Below are 19,876 nucleotides of genomic sequence, written 5' to 3'. Positions count from 1 at the left end.
TGTGTTTATATAGCTTGTTTGTTTACTCTCATTTTCTAATTTGTCTCTCTTTATTTGTTTCAGTCAACCTTTTCTTGTTTCCAAAATGTTCTCAATCTGATGGTTTATCATTAATCTTTGCAACATTACATGCCTTTTCTTTCAATTTGATTTCATTCTTACCTTTCTCAATTAGCCATAGATAGTTCATTCTTCCCAGTGTAATGGCATTGTAAGTTATTTGAGATAAGTTTTTAATGCTCTATCAGTAAGTCTCTTACATGAGGTTAATTTGTAAACTTGTTGTGCTTCAAAAATATAGTTCTGTTTTTGAACATAAACTTATTTGATCAAATATTCTAGAATTCTAATACCAAATTCAACTCAACAATTAAATGACACTCCCAGCAATAAGATAGTTTATATTGAACCTCCTCCCATAGACAGATGTCTTGGAGGATCTTACAAGGGAGAGAGATATACACTAAGCAGTAGGTGAATGAACAGAGTGAAGGGAGTTCAAAAAGGAGGCAAGGAGACATAGCCAAAATGATTTTCCTAAGAACATTTTAAAGAGCAAAATATTGCTGAAAAATCAGCCTCTGATGGTGGAGCAGAAGGAGAGAGAAAAAAGCAGCAATCCAGAAAGGAATGTGCAGACTGAAAAGTAGGGCTGGCGAAGGTTTCCCAAGTAAGGTGAATAAAATCACAGAGAAATTTTAAGTTGAAGACAATTTTAAACGGGATTTTCTGGGGCAAGGAACCAATGGAACTTTCAGAAGATGTGATTGATGGGTGTGTGGGATTTTGAATGGAAGAGAGATCAAAATTTGCAGAAGGGGAGGAAGGTTGCAAGAAGAGCATGTGATAAAATCAATTTCTAGATGAAGATAGCGAATGAAAGTTTCAACAGCAGTAGGAAGGTGGTGCAGTGCAAGTGCATAGTCTTCCAGAGATGGCAGAGGACAGCTTAGAGTTTAAAACAGAATGCTATATCTGTGCAGCTTTGCTTTCAGCCTATGTGGCACCCAAGGAAGTTGATTCTGATGAAAGTGAGAGCTGAAAATTGTTGTATGGCATTTTGTCTCATCCAAGGGTAAAAGTGAGCAAGCAGTTGGATAGCATAGCATGAATCACAGTAGTAGAGAAGTGTTAACCTGATAGGTATTCGAAAAGGTACCAGCAAAGCTTGATGGTTAAAAAGGCTCACTCTGTAGCAGCCTAAGAATTGTGGGAGCAGCATAAACTGCTGTGGCCTGCAGCAAAGAACAAGGTGTGAAGCCATGGAGTGGACATAGGAGCTGATTGGGCAGTCAACTCATACAAAACATGGCTGTTGCTATGCCTCAAGTGAACAGTGATTGAACACAGATCCCTGTGAGTGTAAATGCCCAGAAACACAATCACCTGAGAGTAATACGACACCCTGAGCATTTGTGACCAAATGGTGCAGTCGGTGTCTGAAATGCGAGTATGTGACTGAGAGCACAAAAAGGAGAGACAGTGAAACATTGGGAGCAACAACCTGCAGGAACACCCATCAGGAAGAAGTAGCGCTCTGTGTCTGGAACTCAGAGAGGACATTGGAATCCACCAAGAGAGAGACTGATCATCTCACTTCTTAATGGGTAGTATTTAGGTCCAAGCTGTGAATTTTGATACCCTTTGTATAACAGAGTTTTGATGCTTTGTGTAATAGAGTTTCTGATACCCTTGATGGTGGAGTTGTGGTAGCTTGGTAAGGTAAAATAAAGGTGATTGTTGTATGATAATTTGAGAGTTTGAGTGATTTTTCCATAATGTTAGTTGACCCCATATCCAAGGTGCAAAAAGTGGATTGTTGTTGTCCATGTGAAAGCTGTTATTGTGCTTGTGGACGTTGTTGCTGAGCGTAATATGTACTTTGTCTAGGAAGAAACCAAGGATAGAACCCTATGATGCATCAGAAATGACTGTGGCCACAGAAGGAGAAAATAGTGGAGATTTGATAACTGAGTTAGGACAGGTAGAATTAGAGCTACGCGAATGTTTAATTTAATTTATTTCCAAACCTAAATGCCATTATTTCTCCATGTCTCTTTGTCTACAATATCTGGTTGCATACTGATGTTTGCCAATTGTCTTTCCTTTTAAATTTATCTTAAATTAGTCCCAACTTTTGATTGTATGTTATACACCAACAACGACAATAAAATAATAACAGCTGTGCAAAACACAATCAGAGCGTTTTTCAGAAATTGGAGCTTTTTAATCAAACCTAATAATTGCAACTCTTTTCCACTATCTTGGAATTGACAGTCAGCTCAACGTTACCAGCTGGAAGCCAGTTTAGTTTGACTCCACTCATTATCAGTGCATGCAAATTAATTTCTGATCATTCAGTCATTTTTGGTTGTGTACTTGTGGACAACTTTGCTGTAAAATTCTAGCAGGAATTTCTGATCAACATAGTAAACTTTAGTAAAATATGTAATCATAGAAATCATAGAAACCCTACAGTGCAGAAGGAGGCCATTCGGCCCATCGAGTCTGCACCGACCACAATCCCACCCAGGCCCTACCCCCACATATTTTATCCGCTAATCCCTCTAACCTACACATCCCAGGACTCTAAGGGGCAATTTTTTAAACCTGGCCAATCAACCTAACCCGCACATCTTTGGACTGTGGGAGGAAACCGGAGCACCCGGAGGAAACCCACGCAGACACGAGGAGAATGTACAAACTCCACACAGACAGTGACCCGAGCCGGGAATCGAACCCTGGAGCTGTGAAGCAGCAGTGCTAACCACTGTGCTACCGTGCCGTAATGGTAATGGAATGGAGGGAAAAAACCCCAGAGGAACCAGGAAAAAAATGTTGTTAACGTCATTTACTTCAACCATGAATTGGTAACCTTTGCACTTTATACATTCTTTGGTATCTAAGTTAATTTAGTGCATAGGTGAAGACGTGAATATTGGTGTTCAAAATCTGACATATATTGGCTTTTAAGATTTCTTCTGGATGTCTCGTGCACATTAATAGATCTTCTAAATCAGCTTGTAATAATTTATCAGATGAAGAGAGCCTAACTTTGCCAATAAGATTCTCGTCCACTCGGTTGGATCTATGCTGGATGCAAAATGAAATTTTTGAGTTTCCATTTGATCATGTTATTAACAAACTGAAAACTTCAGGTCTGAGATGAGAAGGAATCTATTTTGTTTTGGTATCATATATAAGAATTATTTAATGCCTACAGTGCAGAAGGAGGCCATTTGGCCCATCGAGCCTGCTCCAACAACTATTCCACCCAGGTCCTATCCTCATAACTACATGTATTTCCCCTGATAATCTTGCTGACACTAAGAGGCAATTTAGCATGGCCAATCAACCTAACCTGCACACTGGATTGTGGGAGGAAACCGGAGCACCCGGAGGAAACCACGCAGACATGTGGAGAATGTACAAACTCCACACAGGCAGTGACCCGAGGCCAGAATTGAACTTGGATCCCTGGTGCTGTGAGGCAGCAGTGCTAACCACTGTGCCTCACAGTGCAACCCTCATGTTACAGTCTGTCTTTTAACCTATGTGCACCAACACAATTGAAACATCATGGGAAGATAGTTAACTATAACTATAGGATTCTTCATAAAGTTTTCAGTGAATAAAATCTGTAAAATAAAATGAGTTGTGGCCATAATATAAATGACACAAACTATAATAAACTTCGATTGGTTTATAAATCATTAGAATTTTATGATGAACTTTTAAATTAAATGAAACCAAGATTTCCTAATTTAGGTGATTCCAGTACTTCATAAAAATGTGAGCTCAGGGAAAAATATGGACAGTTCTGTTGTTGTTCACCTGTTGTCATTTTTTCTTTTGTCCTCCTCTAAAGGTGCAAAGCATGCTGATTAACTCCAACTTTTCGTTCACTGTATCAAAAGTTACCATTTAAAGACAAATAAGTAGTAAAAAAAGAATTTAATTTACTCTTTCTCTTATTGACCCCCCCTTCTCCCCCCACCCCCAATAGGGGCACTGGAATTTCCAGTAGCATGTGATAAGTAGATGTCCAAAAAATAAAGCAGCCATCAAAATAGCCACAGCCTCTGAAAAATCTGGTGCGGTCAGTGGTGGATGTGATCCTAGTATACTGCTGCTACCACAGCCGTCCGATTTCTGACCCTCTGATATTTTACGATTAGTTCTTAGAATTTTCTGTCTGTCTGTAGCAGAATTTTACATTCCCCATTGGCGTGTCTGCAGGCTGGGAGAGGGTGTGCAATTTTTCAGATGGCCTTCCCTCTGGGCTCCCAACCACTCTGACGCCTTTGCAGTTTTGCGGTAAGACAGGCAAGATCCTGGTCAGCCCGCAGACCTTTGCCCCAATTGAGGCCCTTAAGTGGCCAATTAATGACCACGTAAGGGCTGTTTCCTACCTGGCTACAATTGTTCAGGCTTTGGGGAGGGGTTCGGGGCAGGGGAAAAGTCTGGAAAATTGACCCTTTTTAAGCCTTAGTGGAGCACCTCTATCAGTAGCATCCTTTCAACATCAACTAACCTCCCCTTCCCCCCACAAATGAGGGCTAACCCCATTAAGTTCTTCCTCCCTCCTTGGCCTCTCCATCAAGTCTACCCCCTCCTCTCCCTGCCCTGAGACCCCCCACATATGCCTTGTCCTGGACTCCTGGTACTTATGTTCTGGGGACTGCTTTGAATTGGACCTGTCCACTGCAGCTTCTGGCACTAGTGAGCTGCTTACCGATCAGATTGGCTGGCAGCTCCCTGAAGTGGGACCTCCTCTTGAGTGAAAGTTATAAGTCCCATCTCCAGCTAATTAATGCTCCTCAGAGCGTTAAATGACTGCAAGGCAGCCAGTATCAGTGGGGATGTGTTCCTCACTGACTCTTCGGGTTTCGTGAAGGGAAACTTCACAATCCTAAAAATCCTGACCACTATCTTTCATTCAGTCTCTCTTTCTTCACACAAAAACACTTCATAAAAATGCCTGTATAAAACTTTTAAATGTTCTGCTTTAGTTTTTCAAATGATTTTGGGAAGCAATTGTGTTGCATTTTGTTAGAGATTGAGAAACAAGCACTGGATCATTTGGTTAGCTAAAATGTCATTGATGCCTTCTGGAAAATTGTGTGCACTGCACATGCTCAGAGTACAGAATCTGTTTTCAGTTCCTTGAGTCACCTCTCTGTATAAATATATTAAGTCCAAGAACAGGATTTTCGTAGAGCTTGACGTTTACAAATAAAAATTAAATCTAATGAAAATATTAAATGCACACAAAATAATATGAACAATGAAAACAATAGATATATCTATTGTGAAGTATCTTGTTTTTGGAATTTTTAAAAATGTTAAATTGGGCACAGATATTTTAGTTACTTAGACAAAAAATGAAAAGCAACTAACGTCTCTCGAAACTGAACACTATATTCAACTCCAGACACATAGCAATCTGATAACCTTATGACACCTTGCAATCCCTTTGCAAATCCGCATGTTCTAAAGAACAGTAGGATAGTTAAGTAGAACTCCTCATTTCCAAAATGTTACATCAAAAGGCTTTATTTTGTGAAGCCCTGATGCTAATTTTACAGCAATATATATGTGTTGTAAGCACATAAATATGGTGCAAACATGTACAGTCACTGTAACTATTTCCATGTATCAGAAAAATGCTTTGTTTATTGGTATGGGAAAAATTATTTTGATTGTGTAATCACTTTCAGAGAAGCAGATGTGTGTTTGTAGCATTAATTTGGGGGCCAAAGAAGTTGCATAATAAGTTGTATTTATTTTAGCAATAAAGAGTGGTTCAGATAAATAATGGAGTCCCTCCTGGTTGCATCTATGACTGGGATTTTCCAGTCCTGCCTGTAGTAGGAATTGTCGCAGGTGGGACGGAGAATTTGATGGACCAGCCAAAGGTCCATTGACTTCGGGCAGGAATTTCCAGTCCTGGCCTGTGTCTTCAGTAATGACAATTTGATCTTGTTGCACTTGTGCAGAGGAATAAATCAGTTGTATATTGAGAAGGCTTCATGTGAAAAATAAATGGGGATTTTCCATGTGCTATAATAATTTTACATATTCCCAAGGAAGATAATTGCATTCCTGTTAACAGAATTCCAAATTGGGAGATAATCTCTGATGAACTGATTGTTCAAAATATCTAAGCACATTAGATAGAGATTTGATATTCTCTGAAATAATGCAATTGAATCTGCTTGATATGGATATGAGCGTATGCACGTAGTTTGTTAAAAATACCTTTAAGTGTCAATAAAGGTGATAAATACACTCCAGTTTTACTTTAGAAGATGTTTTAATTTTATAATGCTGAGAACAATGCTATATGGCTTATAGCAGTGATTATTTTATGCTGCACACACTGGAGTTCTGTAATGAGTTTGACAAGAATGAATACTAATGATCAGTTTTTATATTTTGTGTATGTGGTACTTGCCAGCATAATAATTAATGTTGTGCTTCTAGGTAAATGGCAATGACCTATGTCATGAAGCTGTAATATAAATTTGACGTTGCTTCCTTCATGTAATTGATGAAGACAAAATTCTAGCATGTGCAAATCTAACTACCAGCAGAATTACAAATAAACCTGTGAAATTTAATATATTATTAATTAACAGGTCATTGCTTGTGAACAGCAGTTGGACTACTCGTACGATAGCCGATGTGATGTATGGTCATTAGGTATCACAGCAATTGAACTTGGTGATGGTGAGCCACCGTTGTCTGATCTGCATCCTGTGAAAGCACTCTTTAAGATTCCAAGGTATGTCACTAGATGGCTCTCTTGGCTTGCTTCTATTGCTATTACAACCTTATGCCTAAAGTATGAAAAATTGTACCAATTATGAAATCAGAAGAAGGTTTTCAATGCAAACAGTTATATAATTTGAAGATCTGGAAAATCTTTGCTGCAAATATGGCAAATGATGAGACATTTTCCATATGTAGAGTCTTTAGCTATTTTAGTTAAATGAGATATTGCCAATGAATTGCACATTAACTCTTCAGTTACTGAATATTGGATGTATCTTGAAGAATGCATGCACACAGTTCCAATTTAGAGTATCTGAGTTTGAATTCTACACAGTGGCTATGTTGTTTGTGTGATTTTTCAAGTGTGCAAGTTTCAGAAGCTCTCAAGCAGCCCCTTAAATAAAACAATTTGCAGTAGTGTTGTAGTATGATTCTGAGAGTAACAAAAGCCTAATGACCAATCTACTCCATTGATGCACAGCTTTTGATTCTGGCTAGATTGTCAGTCAATGGTCCAGACTGTGGTTAGTTCAGCTTCCTGTCTTTTGTCTGAAGAAAAGAAACATGATCCAGGTGACAACATTGAGAATCTGATGGAAGAAAAAGAGGAAGAATTAATGAGCCAAAAAATTGATACAAAAAAGATAGTTTACCAAAATGAAAGGAAACGCTCATTATGATGAAAGAATATTTAATTCATTAACTGGATCTGAATTATGGGCACGTTCACAGAAATTGATATGATGGTGTTGTTTATTAAAATGAAATGCTTGTAGATAACAAAATTATGCAGCTTATGTTGAAAATATATTGCTCCCAATTTTCTGAGCAATCTAGTCAATTCAATTATAAGCATGCAAATTCTATGCAGCATAAAAGTTTTTTTTTTAAATTACAAAAGTAAATGTAAGCTTATATCAGTGAGAGAAAAGAATCACTGCAAGAAAGGTTCTAAACTTCAAAAGTAATAACAACTTATATTGATATATTTCCTTTAATGCAGTAAAATATCCCTAGACTCTTAAGCATCTTAATTCTAAGGATTCGTTTTTGGCAATGAAATTCTTTTTGTGTTCATTATCTTCTTTAAATGCAAAAGTTGCTTGTTTACAAGCTTATTATGTGTTACATCTGTGTTACCCATGGACATTCATTCTCAGAATTGCAAATTAAAAAACAATCAAAATAGGGATGTGGATCTTACATTTCATCCAGCTGTGTATCTAATTTTTTATAAAATTGTGAAGTGCGCTGTTTAGAAATATTACAGACAAATAGGGAAAGTTGAAGTGGGTGGTAGGGAATTAGAATGAGCTATTTCCAGGACTAGAAATTAGTTTATTTTTCTCAGTTATTTATTTCAATGGATTTTCACTGTACTTATAATATGATGTGATAAACATTTAAGCAACTAAATGGTAACTAATTTTGCATCCATTTTAAAGGGAGCAGATGATCGATTAAGCATGAAAAGCTGACTGCCAAGGATTTTCTTGCCAGAATCCAAATCATTTGCATATCAGAAATAACTTATTCTTCATTGCCGTTTTCCTCCCCATAGCTATTTACTGCTGATGAGAATTTAAAAGCCGTAATAATACAAGCCTTGACCTTTTTATCTCCGCCATCATACAGTTATTATCACAGGCCCTTTTGGTTACAATTTGCATTTCTGATTAGCTCCTATTCATATTTAGATTAGGGTGGAAAGATCTCTGCATCACAATGTTATCTCCAACCACCGTACCCAGAACCTAGAAATGAACATGACATGGTGTGAGAAAATTGATATTCAGTAGTACTTTATCTTGTTTCTTCTGCATTTGCGTAAAACAGGGCATGAGAATTATAGTCCAGATGAGAATACAGATTCACAATTATTGACAAATTCCGTCAAACAGTTGAAATTCTAAATACCTACTAAAACTGTTCCTATTTTGAATTGTTTCAAAAACAAAAAGATGACGGCATCATCTGTATTTAGTTCTGTTATATAATTTGCTCAAATTTTGTTTCAGCTAAATTGGAGGATTGTTGAAGAATTAATAGAGGTATTGAAAACATTTTCATTTGATCCTCTTAGAATCAAGGGAATTATATAAAGAAATAATAAATTTCAGTTTACAAACATAAGCTAGATACCCATATTGGGCTAGACATTAATGTTTTGTTTCTCCATGTGGCACAATGTCTCCCTTATTAAAATGGATTCTTGGGCGCTACTCATAAATCTCCTGAATAGGGCCCTCCAATACCTGCAGATGGAGATAAATCATACTGAGAAAACACTGAACCATGAAATGATTCTGTTAACATGTCATCTGTCTGGAATATATTTTCAGATCTCCAACAGAAGGGGCTGAATTATGAAAGGGTGGTGGTCTGGCATAGTTGGTGATTTGGGATTTAATACCTTGAACTTCTCCCCATCTGTTACAATGCTTGATTTTCTTATTTTGATGTAGAAAATGGCAGCTAAGAGAGGCTGATAGCGTTGTGTTGCAAGAAATACTGAAGTGGAATTCTTTAGAGCATTTACTTATATATGTGAGATAATGTTATTAGATTGAAATTCTTAGTGGTTTAAGCACACTTCATCCTAGAACTATACACAGTTCCAAAATTGTACATTAATATAACAAAGTAATGCGTCAAAAAATCCATACTACGCAAGAGGTGCTGCATTTTTATGATGTGGTGTTTAACTGACATCTGTGAAACTCAACTAAGAAATTTAGTATTGAGAATGTTACATTGTTTATTAAATTTCCTGAACCAAACTATTTAGTCAAAGTATTGATCCATTTCTGTTGGTCTTAACATAGAAATTATAGATTGCAGCATTAATTGTCTGATAGTCCTTTGCTTGCTATTTTAATCCATTCATTTTAAGTAAATTAAAGCTGTTGTTAAAATTACAGACAAAGAAAGATCACATGAATGTAAACATTCTTTTGTTAGTTTTTTAGCCCTTTCGAAACTCTCATACGACTTGTGAGGATTATAATATAAGATAAGTATCGGAGCACAGTTTTGCTTCATGTGTAATTTTGAGTTTAAAATTACTTCCATGGTTATATTTCCAATGGATTCCTGTTGTAATAAATATTAATAATAGTTAGGTTTAATGTAAATAGGTTTTTGTTCTTATGTTTGTTGATAAAGCAGTATTAAAATTGGAGCAGTAGTTGTCTGACAAGCCACTAATATGTACACCATGAGGTTAATGAATTGATGTATGCTATGCAGTTTCAGATGATTAAGCTGGAACAATATTATACTACTGCACTTTTTATTACTTGTCTCATGCAGCCATGAGAGAAACATGGTTACAAGGTGACCAAGATTGGGAGACGAATTCCAGGATACAGAACATTTTTAAAAAACTGGCAGAATGGAAAAGCTGGAGGAGTAGGCCCGATGGTAAAGGGTGACATTTGGACAGGAGTGAGAAAGTATCATAGCCTAAAAGAAAGGAAGTAGCATCAGCATGGGTGGTGATTAGGAATAACAAGGATCAGAAAATGCTGTTGGGAATAATTTCGAGGCTGTCAAAAGAGTAGATATACCATTGGACAAAGCATTAAGCAAGAATTAATCAGAGCTTGTAACAAAGGCAATGTAATAATTATGGGAAATTTAATCTTCATTTAGGCTGGACAAATCAAATTGGCAAAGGTACTTTGCTAGGTGAGTTTGTAGAATACCTTTTCAGGAGTAATTCATCAGGAAACAGTTCGGGATGTTTTTGGAAAAAGGAATCATAAAATGGTTACAGGAGAGGAATCCGTTCGGCTCATCATGTTTCTCTGGTTCTCTGCAAGACCAAGTCAGCCATTCCCACTACTGCACCTTTTACCCATAACTCTGCAGATGTTTTGACTCCTCTGATAATTATCCAATTTTCTTTTAAAAGCCGTGATTGAATCTGCCTTCACCAAACTCTGAGGCACGCCATTCCTAATACTAACAACTTGCTGTATAAAAAAAGTTTTCCTTTGTTGTAATTGGTTCTGCCATTCACCTTTAATTGGTTCCCTTTAGTTCTGGACTGTTTCACCAATGGCGACAATTCTTCCTGATCTTATTGCAGATGCTGAGAAGGCTTGACAGGGTAGATGCTGAGAGGATGTTTCCCCTCGTGAACGAATCCAGCACAAAAGGACATGGGTTCAAAATAAGCAGTCTCCATTTTAAAACTGAGATGAGGAGAAATTTCTTCTCTCAGAGGGCCATTGGTGCTTGGAATATGAGTGATGAAAAAGTGTTGGAGAAATCTAAGGGACTAAAATCTGATAGATCACCAGGTCTTGATGGCCTACATCCTAGGATTCAAATAGAGGTAGCTGCAGAGCTACCAGATAGTCATGCTGGTTATGATTTTCCCAAAATTAATTAGATTCGAGAATGGTCCCAGTGGATTGTTAATGAGCAAATGGAATAGCACTATTCAAGAATGGAGAGAGAGAGTAAACAGGGAACCACAGGCCTAATATAGTCATTGGGAAAATGCGGGAATCTATTATTAATGAAGTCTTAACAATGCATTTAAAGAATCATAGTATGTGCAGCATGAATTTTCAAGAGGAAAATTGTGATTGACAAATTTATTAGAGTCTTTTGTGGATCTAACTGATAGGCCAGGTGAAAGGGAGCCAGTAAATGTAGTTTACTTGGATTTTTAAAAAAATCAGTAATTTGCCAAAAGCGAGGCTAATACCCAAGAAAAGAATTGTAGGTGGTATATAATCATGGATGTGGGATTGGTTAATGGGCGGCATGGTGGCACTGCTGCCTCACAGCGTCAGGGACCCGGGTTCAATTTCCAGCTTGGGTCATTGTCTGTGTGGAGTCTGCACGTTCTCCCCATGTCTATATGGGTTTCTTCTGGGTGCTCCGGTTTCCTCCCACAGTTGGAAAGATGTGCTGGTTAGGTGCATTGACCATGCTAAATTCTCCCTCAGTGTATCCGAACAATCTCCAGAGTGTGGAGATTAGGGGATCTTTACAGTGACTTCATTGCAGTGTTAATGTAAGCCTACTTGTGACACTAACAAAATAATAGGGAGTAGGGTTAAACAACATTTTCAAGTTGGCAGTTGTAACAAATGAAAAGCTGCAAGGATCAGTGCTGAGGTCAGCTATTTACAATCTGTATGCATGATTTAGACGGAGAGACAGAAAGTAATGTACCTAAGTACAAAGCTAAGTGGAAAGGTAAGGTTGTGAAGACAGCATCAAGAGGCTGCCAGGGGATATGGGCAGGTTAAGTGAGTTGGCAATGAGATAGCAGATGGAGTGTAATTTGTGCAAGCATGAAGTTATTCACTTTGGCAGTAAGAATAGAAAAGCAGAATATTATTTAAAAGGCATAAAACTTATAAATGTTTATGTTCACAGAGACTTGGGTGCACTCATACAGGAATGCAGAAAGTCAACATGCAGATACGACAATCAATTAGGAAGGCAAATGGCATGTCAGCTTTTATTGCAATGGGATTAGAGTACAAGAATAAGGAAGCCTTGCTACAAGTGTATAGGGCTTTGATTAGACCAAACTTTGATGTAGGATGTGCAATTTCGGTCTCCATATTTAGGAAGGATATACTCGCATGCAAGGTTGTACTGTGAAGTTTGACTGGATTCACTGGTTCGTGGTTTGAGAGAGTTGTTCTGTGATAAAAGGCTAAGGAAATTGGGCCTGTGCTCTAGAGATTAGAAGAGTGAGAGGTTATCTCATTGAAACGTACAAAGTCTCAAGGAGGGATGTGAGAGGTTTTTTCCACTGTCGAGGGAAAGATGAAGGCACAGTCTCATGATAAGGGATCGATCATTTGGAACTGAGATGAGGAGAAAGTTCTTCGCTCAGAAGATTGCGAATCTTGAGAATTGTCAACCCCAATGGGTTGTGGATCCTCCATTGTTAAGTATATTTAAATCTGAGATAGATCAATTTTTGCTCTCCTGGGAAATCTACAGGGAGTAGGCAGGAACATGGAGTTGCAACAGAAGATCAGCATGATTGCATTGAATGCCAAGGCAGGCTTGATTGGCCTGCTCCTAATTCTTACATTCTTATGTTGGGAATCTGAGTGACTCAATTTGTAGTCCTCCAGCCTCTTAGCTGGAAGGTCCTGGATTCAAGACCAACTCCGGGTTTGTTGAAAATGACTGCATCCCCAAGGATATGCCACAGGGGAGGTAGCCCAAGCTAAGACTTCAGCAGGACACCAAAAGTGCTGATTCAAGGATGCTGTCAAAAGAGACATGAAAAACCTTCACATCAATCATGACGAGTGAGAAACTCTAGCCAATCATTGATGCAAATTGAGACACTGGCAATGGGCAGAAATTTGCTACCACACCAAAATGTGGCTTCAGAAACTGCAAAGCAAGCCCCAGTCCTGCAAAGAATAAATCAGCAGAGATTATCACTGGCGAGGGGCAACCCCATTGGTTGTGTTTGTGGCAGATTTTGCCTTTTCAGAACCTGGTTGTCAGCCATCAAAAGAAATGCAACAGAGGACCTCATCTGATCTCTCAAAGTTCTGAGGTTGCATCGTCTCTCAGATGGAAGGATGCCAGTCACATTCTTACTTAAAAGGTAGCTGTTTCAACCCATTTACCGACTTGTCAAGTTTACCTGCAATCAACCTAGGAAGCAATTTGCACTGTATGTAAATTCTATCCAAACATATACAACTTAATGCCATTTAGATTTTATTTTGCTATAATCTGTGTTTTAGTAAAGTTATGATCTATGTAAAGTTATGAGCTATAGCACATGGGGCGAATGGGATCAAAGGTTATGTGGAAAAAGCAGGATTAAGCTATTGAGTTGGACGGTCAACCATGATCGTACTCAATGGTGGAGCAGGCTCGAAGGGCCAAATGGCCTCCTGCTCCTATCTTCCATGTTTCTATGTAGAAACTAATAACTTTTTTAAAAAATTAATTTTCAGTTATTAACTGAAATGATCATGCAACAAGATTTCACATTTTAAAGTGACAAAAAACTTGAATTGACAAAAGAACAAGCTGAGAGAAGAAACATAAAATGGCAGCCTATGAAACTGAAATGGAGTTCTGTGAATTAATAGTCAAATTTGGCATAGGCTCATTGTCTAACTCAAGTTGAAGATAGGCATTTGTCAGATTTAATTTTGAAAAAATCTGGCCTCCTGACAACTTCATGAATAGGTCCTCAATGTTTGGCAAAAGCATAGGTGGATCACATTTTAGTAGGGGTGGCATGGTGGCACAGTGGTTAGCACTGCTGCCTCACAGTGCCTCACAGTGGGTTCGATTCCGGCTTCGGGTGACTGTATGGAGTTTGCACATTCTCCCCGTGTCTGCATGGGTGTCCTCTGGGTGCTCCGGTTTCCTCCTACAGACCAAAGATATAGGTTAGGTGAATTAGCTATGGTAAATGCGTGAGGTTACGCGTGTCTGGGCCTGGGTATGATGCTCTTAAGAGAGTTGGAGCAGACTTGATGGGCTGAATAGCCTCCTGTACTGTGGGGATTCTATGACCTCATTACATTCATCTGAAGCTACTTGGACTACAATGACTGGATATCCTTGTGCTTTGGTTCGTGTGGCCAACTGTTTGTGGTGACTGCAGTTTCCTCTTGCCAGCATTTTCTCTGTTTATATTCTTTTGACAGGCCCTGGCCAAGTGACCCTTCTTCTTGCAGCTAAAAGACCCTACCTTCACAAGTGGACAATTCTGATTTTGGCCTCAGCACAGTTAATGAGGCTTTGTTGCACCACTAGCACCACTAACAGCTGTTACTGGGGCCTTCTGCTTACTCAGTTGCAGCTTATTTTCCTCAGCAGATGACAGGCAGTTGTTACTTTCCACCATGTACAATATTGTTTGACCAGCTATATTAAAGGTTAACTTTGGCAATGTTGGCAACATATTGCAAATGTGTTCCCTTCTTAAATCTGTTCCCAATTCTCACTCTTAAAATTCCCAAAATTACAATGAATGGACAGCTTTTTCAAAGCGATGATAAGCTCTCCAATGTCCTCATTGCGCAACTGATTCTTTATTCCATAATAATAGCCTTCAACAATCTCCAATGATTTAGAACTGTACTGCTGCCCAAACATAGACAAAATGTCTTACCATGGTGTATCTTTTGGCTGAGCAGGGGCAAACAAATTCTTGAGTGTTTCATACACTTCTGGGCCTTCCATTAAAAGTATCACCCTTTTCCTTCCTTCCTCTTTCTAATTAACAGCTGGATCTTTAAGGATCACAAAAGATATTATTAACAATGAAAAACATCTCTACACACCAAAGACTCTTGGTCATGATCATACTCTTCCGGTTGCCCAAAATTCCTTTTTGATGCAGCAATCTTCGAAGTCACATGCAAAAACAAACTTTTCTCTAAGACTGAATATTTAAGCCTATTTAGCAAAAAAACCCCTCACAGTTCTGCCGGTATGCTGGAAGCTTTTACAACCAAATTTATTCAACCAGGGAAATCCATGATCCCACTTCATTATAAGACTATGATATCTTTGCAGGACAAAAAGAGACTGTGTGCCACATGAAAGTCACATACCCAACTGAACTGGTTTATTCTGGTTTGCTTTTTTGCATGCATAGACAAATGGTGAGAGGAAGGTGCTATTACATGTGGTTCTTGATGGCCCTCTGGTCCTTGTCCATAGCTGCTGGTAAATTCTCTCACTGCCTTCTGCCAGCTGCTCCGGACATAACATGACCCATTCATCTGAGATATAGTAAACAAAGGGACTTTCCTAGCCATCACACCCCCACCCCAACGCTTTACAGTCCATCTCCATGGCAATGTGAAATGCTTAACCTGTTCTCAGATAGAAACAGTAAGAAGTCTCACAACACCAGGTTAAAGTCCAACAGGTTTATTTGGTAGCACAAGCCACTAGCTTTCGGAGTGCTGCTCCTTCAGCAGGTGAGTGGGATTTCAGTTCACAAACAGGGCATATAAAGACACAAACTCAATAATTCAGTTTGTGTCTTTATATGCCCTGTTTGTGAACTGAAATCCCACTCACCTGATGAAGGAGCAGCACTCCGAAAGCTAGTGGCTTGTGCTACCAAATAAACCAGTTGGACTTTAACCTGGTGTTGTGAGACTTCTTACTGTGTTTTCCCCAGTCCAACGCCGGCATCTCCACATCCCAGATAGAAATGCAAATGAATTATCTTTAATTTTAAACCTGCCCTTTGATCTAAAAATAAATGGATATTTTGAAACCGCCTTTTGTTTACCAGGTGCCTTCAAGCCTTCTCCGATTTGGGAAAATGACATGAATAATTTAAACACCATAGTTTACACCTTCAAGAGATATCCAAAGGTGTGAATAGTTTTCACACTTATCCCAGCATCACAGTCAGATTTCCCCTTTGATCTGCAACTCCAGGTCTACCCAGTAAACTAGACAGGTCAAGCTGCCTTGCATCCATCCTACATTTAAAAATTACAATTTCCATACGAACAAAAATCTATAATATAATACTATACACATGAATAACACTAAGCTCAAGTTAGAGGAGGATTTGAGGTTGATATAGTTAATCTATTTGTGTGTGAAATATATTGAATCTAAGATTCTTATCAGTTTTGTTTATAAAGTCAGTTTTTTCATACTTTGAGTCGAGGGTTAAATTTAAGAATTTAATAATGTATTTCATGCAAACAATATAAATATGTTTGCTTTAAATACTACTCAAACTCCCATCTTTTATCGAGCTGCCATACACATGCGTCTGTATGCCACTATGACTCTAGTGCTGTCTAATCATGTATATTAAACAAATAATTTACCTGAAAACTCTAAAGGAAATTCAGAACTATGGTATTTGGGTAATTTTCAGGGTTTTTCTTCTAGGTCTCTTGTGAAATATTATTATGGTTTTCTACCAACAGTTGCTAAATCATTACACTGAATTAATGTAAATGCACATCTGTTGATTTGAATCAGTAAAACATTTTTTGGCAACTAGTGGAATTGTGACAAAAGATAGTGTTTGATGTAAATAGAAGGATGTAAGTAGAGATATGGAATTAGAAAGAAGGTAAGATCTGAGAATTAAATTGTAAATTGGCATTGCAAAGAGAGAGAGATTTCAATGATTGGGATGTTTTCAACATATTTGTTCTTATTTATCATGTGGATCAATGCAGTTGTTGCTTTTTAAAATTAATTGACTTTGAAAATTGGAATTCTGAACAGTGACATCTGACTTTTTACAAGTTATATTCACACTGTTGTCTATAATCTTGGTAATGACTTTGACTTAAAATAGGTTCTGGTACATTTGAAAGGATCGGTCAGTAGGAGAAGACCAATGCCACTATCCTGAGTACAAATTAGTTTGACTGAAGACTACTTGGCTGCAGCTGCGGCGCACCATTATGTGTGTAGCTTTATTAACACTTTAGGTTCAGAAAATGAAAAACAATGATATATAAAATTACACGAAGTGTTGTCAGTTATATGTCATTAAAATTACAACATGTGCCTTCTTTTAAACAAAAATGTCAATTTGATCTCATGGGGCACTGCACACATTCAGGCAATCAGGTCAAATAGGATTGAAAGGCGCTGGGAAAAATGGGCCCAGATAGGCTTAAAAATACCCAGTGAGAAATTAAGATAATTTGTTTCCACATTTTGAGCACTTGCATCTCCAAAAAGTCATACCTGCTTTTGGGACGAAGCACGCCAGCCACCATATTGATCAGGGTGTTAGCGTGCACATAATGAACGCAGACTGGCGATATGTAGAGCAAGCACATCCACCACAAATATGTATGTAGATTGTGTAGTCAGTCAATGTGCAGTGCAGATTTGATACTAGTGGTGCCATTTGAGACCGCAACATTCCAACTAAGGCCCTCCCACATCTCACATCTGAATGCACATTCAGCAGCAGGAAGAACCCCAGCCACAGTGTTATTTAAGGGGATAATCAGTTATTAGTAAGTTAGTTGCTGGTTGATTTCTCTGATTTCTTCTGGCTATTTCTTCAATTCTACAAGTGTTTGACACTTTCCATAATAGTTTCAAGTTGGTAACGTTCTACGGGGAATGTTGTGGCAGATGCTCAAGCAGTTCTTGTTGACTTCAAATCTTCTGCTCTCAACATGTGTTTTCCTTGTATTTCGGCTATTTTCCTTGGAATAGTAGGCGGCATGGTGGAACAGTGGTTAGCACTGCTGCCTCACAGCACCAGGGACCCGAGTTCAATTCCGGCCTCGGGTCACTGTCTGGGTGGAATTTGCACACACACTCCCGGTGTCTGCGTGGGTTTTTCCAGGTGCTCTGGTTTCCTCCCACAGTCCAAAGATGTACGTGTTAGGTTGATTGGCCATGCTAAATTGATCCAAGTGTCAGGGGGATTAGCAGAGTAAATATGTAGGGTTTCGGGAATAGGGCCTGGGTGGGATTATAGTCAGTGCAGACTCAATGGGCCGAATGGCCTCCTTCTGCACTGTAGGGATTCTATGAATACTGCATGATCTGTAGAGTGAACAGAGACCATGCAGAATAGGACAAGCTGCTGGAAGAGGGAAGAGCAAAATAAGGGCTCTCAGCAGGAGACCGTATCCACTTGAGTATTCAGGGTGAAATTTTCCTACCTGAACCTTGGTGAGGAATAATGTGTGAGGTGTCTGCACTTCAGTATGGACATCTCATTGAAATTGCCAAAAGAGGAAGAGGCACTTCCCAGCCTCTATACTTAAGTGGGGTGAGGTGGGGATGAAAAGAAATAAAGTGTGATGAGGCAAAAGACAGGAGAAGTTGAATGATGAAAGAGATGATGGTGCATAGTGGTAATGGGACATGGAAAGAATAAAGGAAAGAAATGTGATAGAGTGGAAGGGAGAAGAGACTAAATGACAGTAGGGATGATGGTACAGGCCAAAAACAGATGAAGCATAGAGTCATTTACATCACAGAATCTATGTTGACTCCCCGCATGGAGCAATCTAGTCAATCCCACTCCCCTGCTTGGTTCCCATAGCCCTGCGAGTTTATTTCCAAGTGCCATCTAATTTCCTTTTGAAATAATGGATTGTTTCTGCTTCTACCACCCTCATGGACAGCAACAAATACTGCAAAAAAAATGTATTTACTTTAGCAGAGGGGTCATTGCTGTCTTCTGTATATGGCTACTGAGAAATGATGGTAATGGGAAGTTAAGAAATAAAGTATGTGACTGAAGAAGGAGTAAATGGGAAAATGCAGAATCATTAGCAACAGCTGCCATTCAATACTAGAGAGCAGATATGAAATTGTTGAACTCAATGTTGAATCCAGAAGGCTGTAGGATGCTTAATCGAAAGATGAGGACCTGTTCCTCAACCTTACGTAGAGCTTAATTGGAACATCATACAAGGCCAGTGACATGGATGTCAGAGTGGGAGTGAAGCAGATATTTAAAACAGCCAGTTCAGTGTCTTGCTTGTGAATTGAATGGACGTGTTCTGTAAAGCAGTCATCCAATCTGCATTTAGTCTCTCCGCTGTGGAACAGGCTGCATCGTAAGCAGAAAATACAGTATACTAACTTGAAAAGTACAAATAAATTACTGTTTTCCTTGGAAGCTGTGTTTGACCTCCACACATCTCTGTGGCCTAGATTTTCAGCAGCACCAGCTCTGCGCTGGAAATCGGCATGGAGCTAATTTAAATATTAAGATCAGCATTTATATCTGATTAGCTGGCCTGAAACTGAAGTCTCCGGCAGTGCCAGCTTGGCCCCCTGGCACTGCCTAAAGGGAAAATTGGTAGTGCCCAAGGGGCACCTTGACACTGCCCACTGGACATCGGGGCCGAGGAGGGGGGGTGTGGGTGGGGACACAGGTGGTCCCACTGCCATCCTGCAGAGGGAGAGAAGGGGCTGATTGGGACTGCTGTGGGGGCATTGGGAGATGTCCGTGGCCAACAATCGGGAGGCTGGCAGTATGGGGCTACTGCACTTGCGCCAATCTCCGCTCTGACAGATCGGCGCACGCGCTGTGGCCCACTCAGCGCTATGCTGCTGGCCTCTCTAGCGCGAATAGGCCCCACCCCTGGATTTTCAGCGTGAA

At 39.1% G+C, this 19,876-nt stretch overlaps 1 protein-coding gene across 1 annotated transcript in view; it reads left to right on the top strand.

The window, feature by feature from the left end:
• The window catches only part of myo3b (myosin IIIB), a 548,412-nt gene that overhangs the window by 87,279 nt on the left and 441,257 nt on the right, over positions 1–19,876 (top strand). Inside the window, exon 7 of the mRNA XM_078227705.1 lies at positions 6,642–6,787. Coding sequence (XP_078083831.1) covers positions 6,642–6,787 — 146 coding nt within the window. The remainder of the gene's footprint in view (positions 1–6,641; positions 6,788–19,876) is intronic.

This window comes from Mustelus asterias, chromosome 14 (genome assembly GCF_964213995.1).
Source record: "Mustelus asterias chromosome 14, sMusAst1.hap1.1, whole genome shotgun sequence".
Classification (NCBI taxonomy): Eukaryota; Metazoa; Chordata; class Chondrichthyes; order Carcharhiniformes; family Triakidae; genus Mustelus; species Mustelus asterias.
Note: the sequence above shows the minus strand (reverse complement) of the source record. Positions and strands in the feature narration are given on the sequence as shown.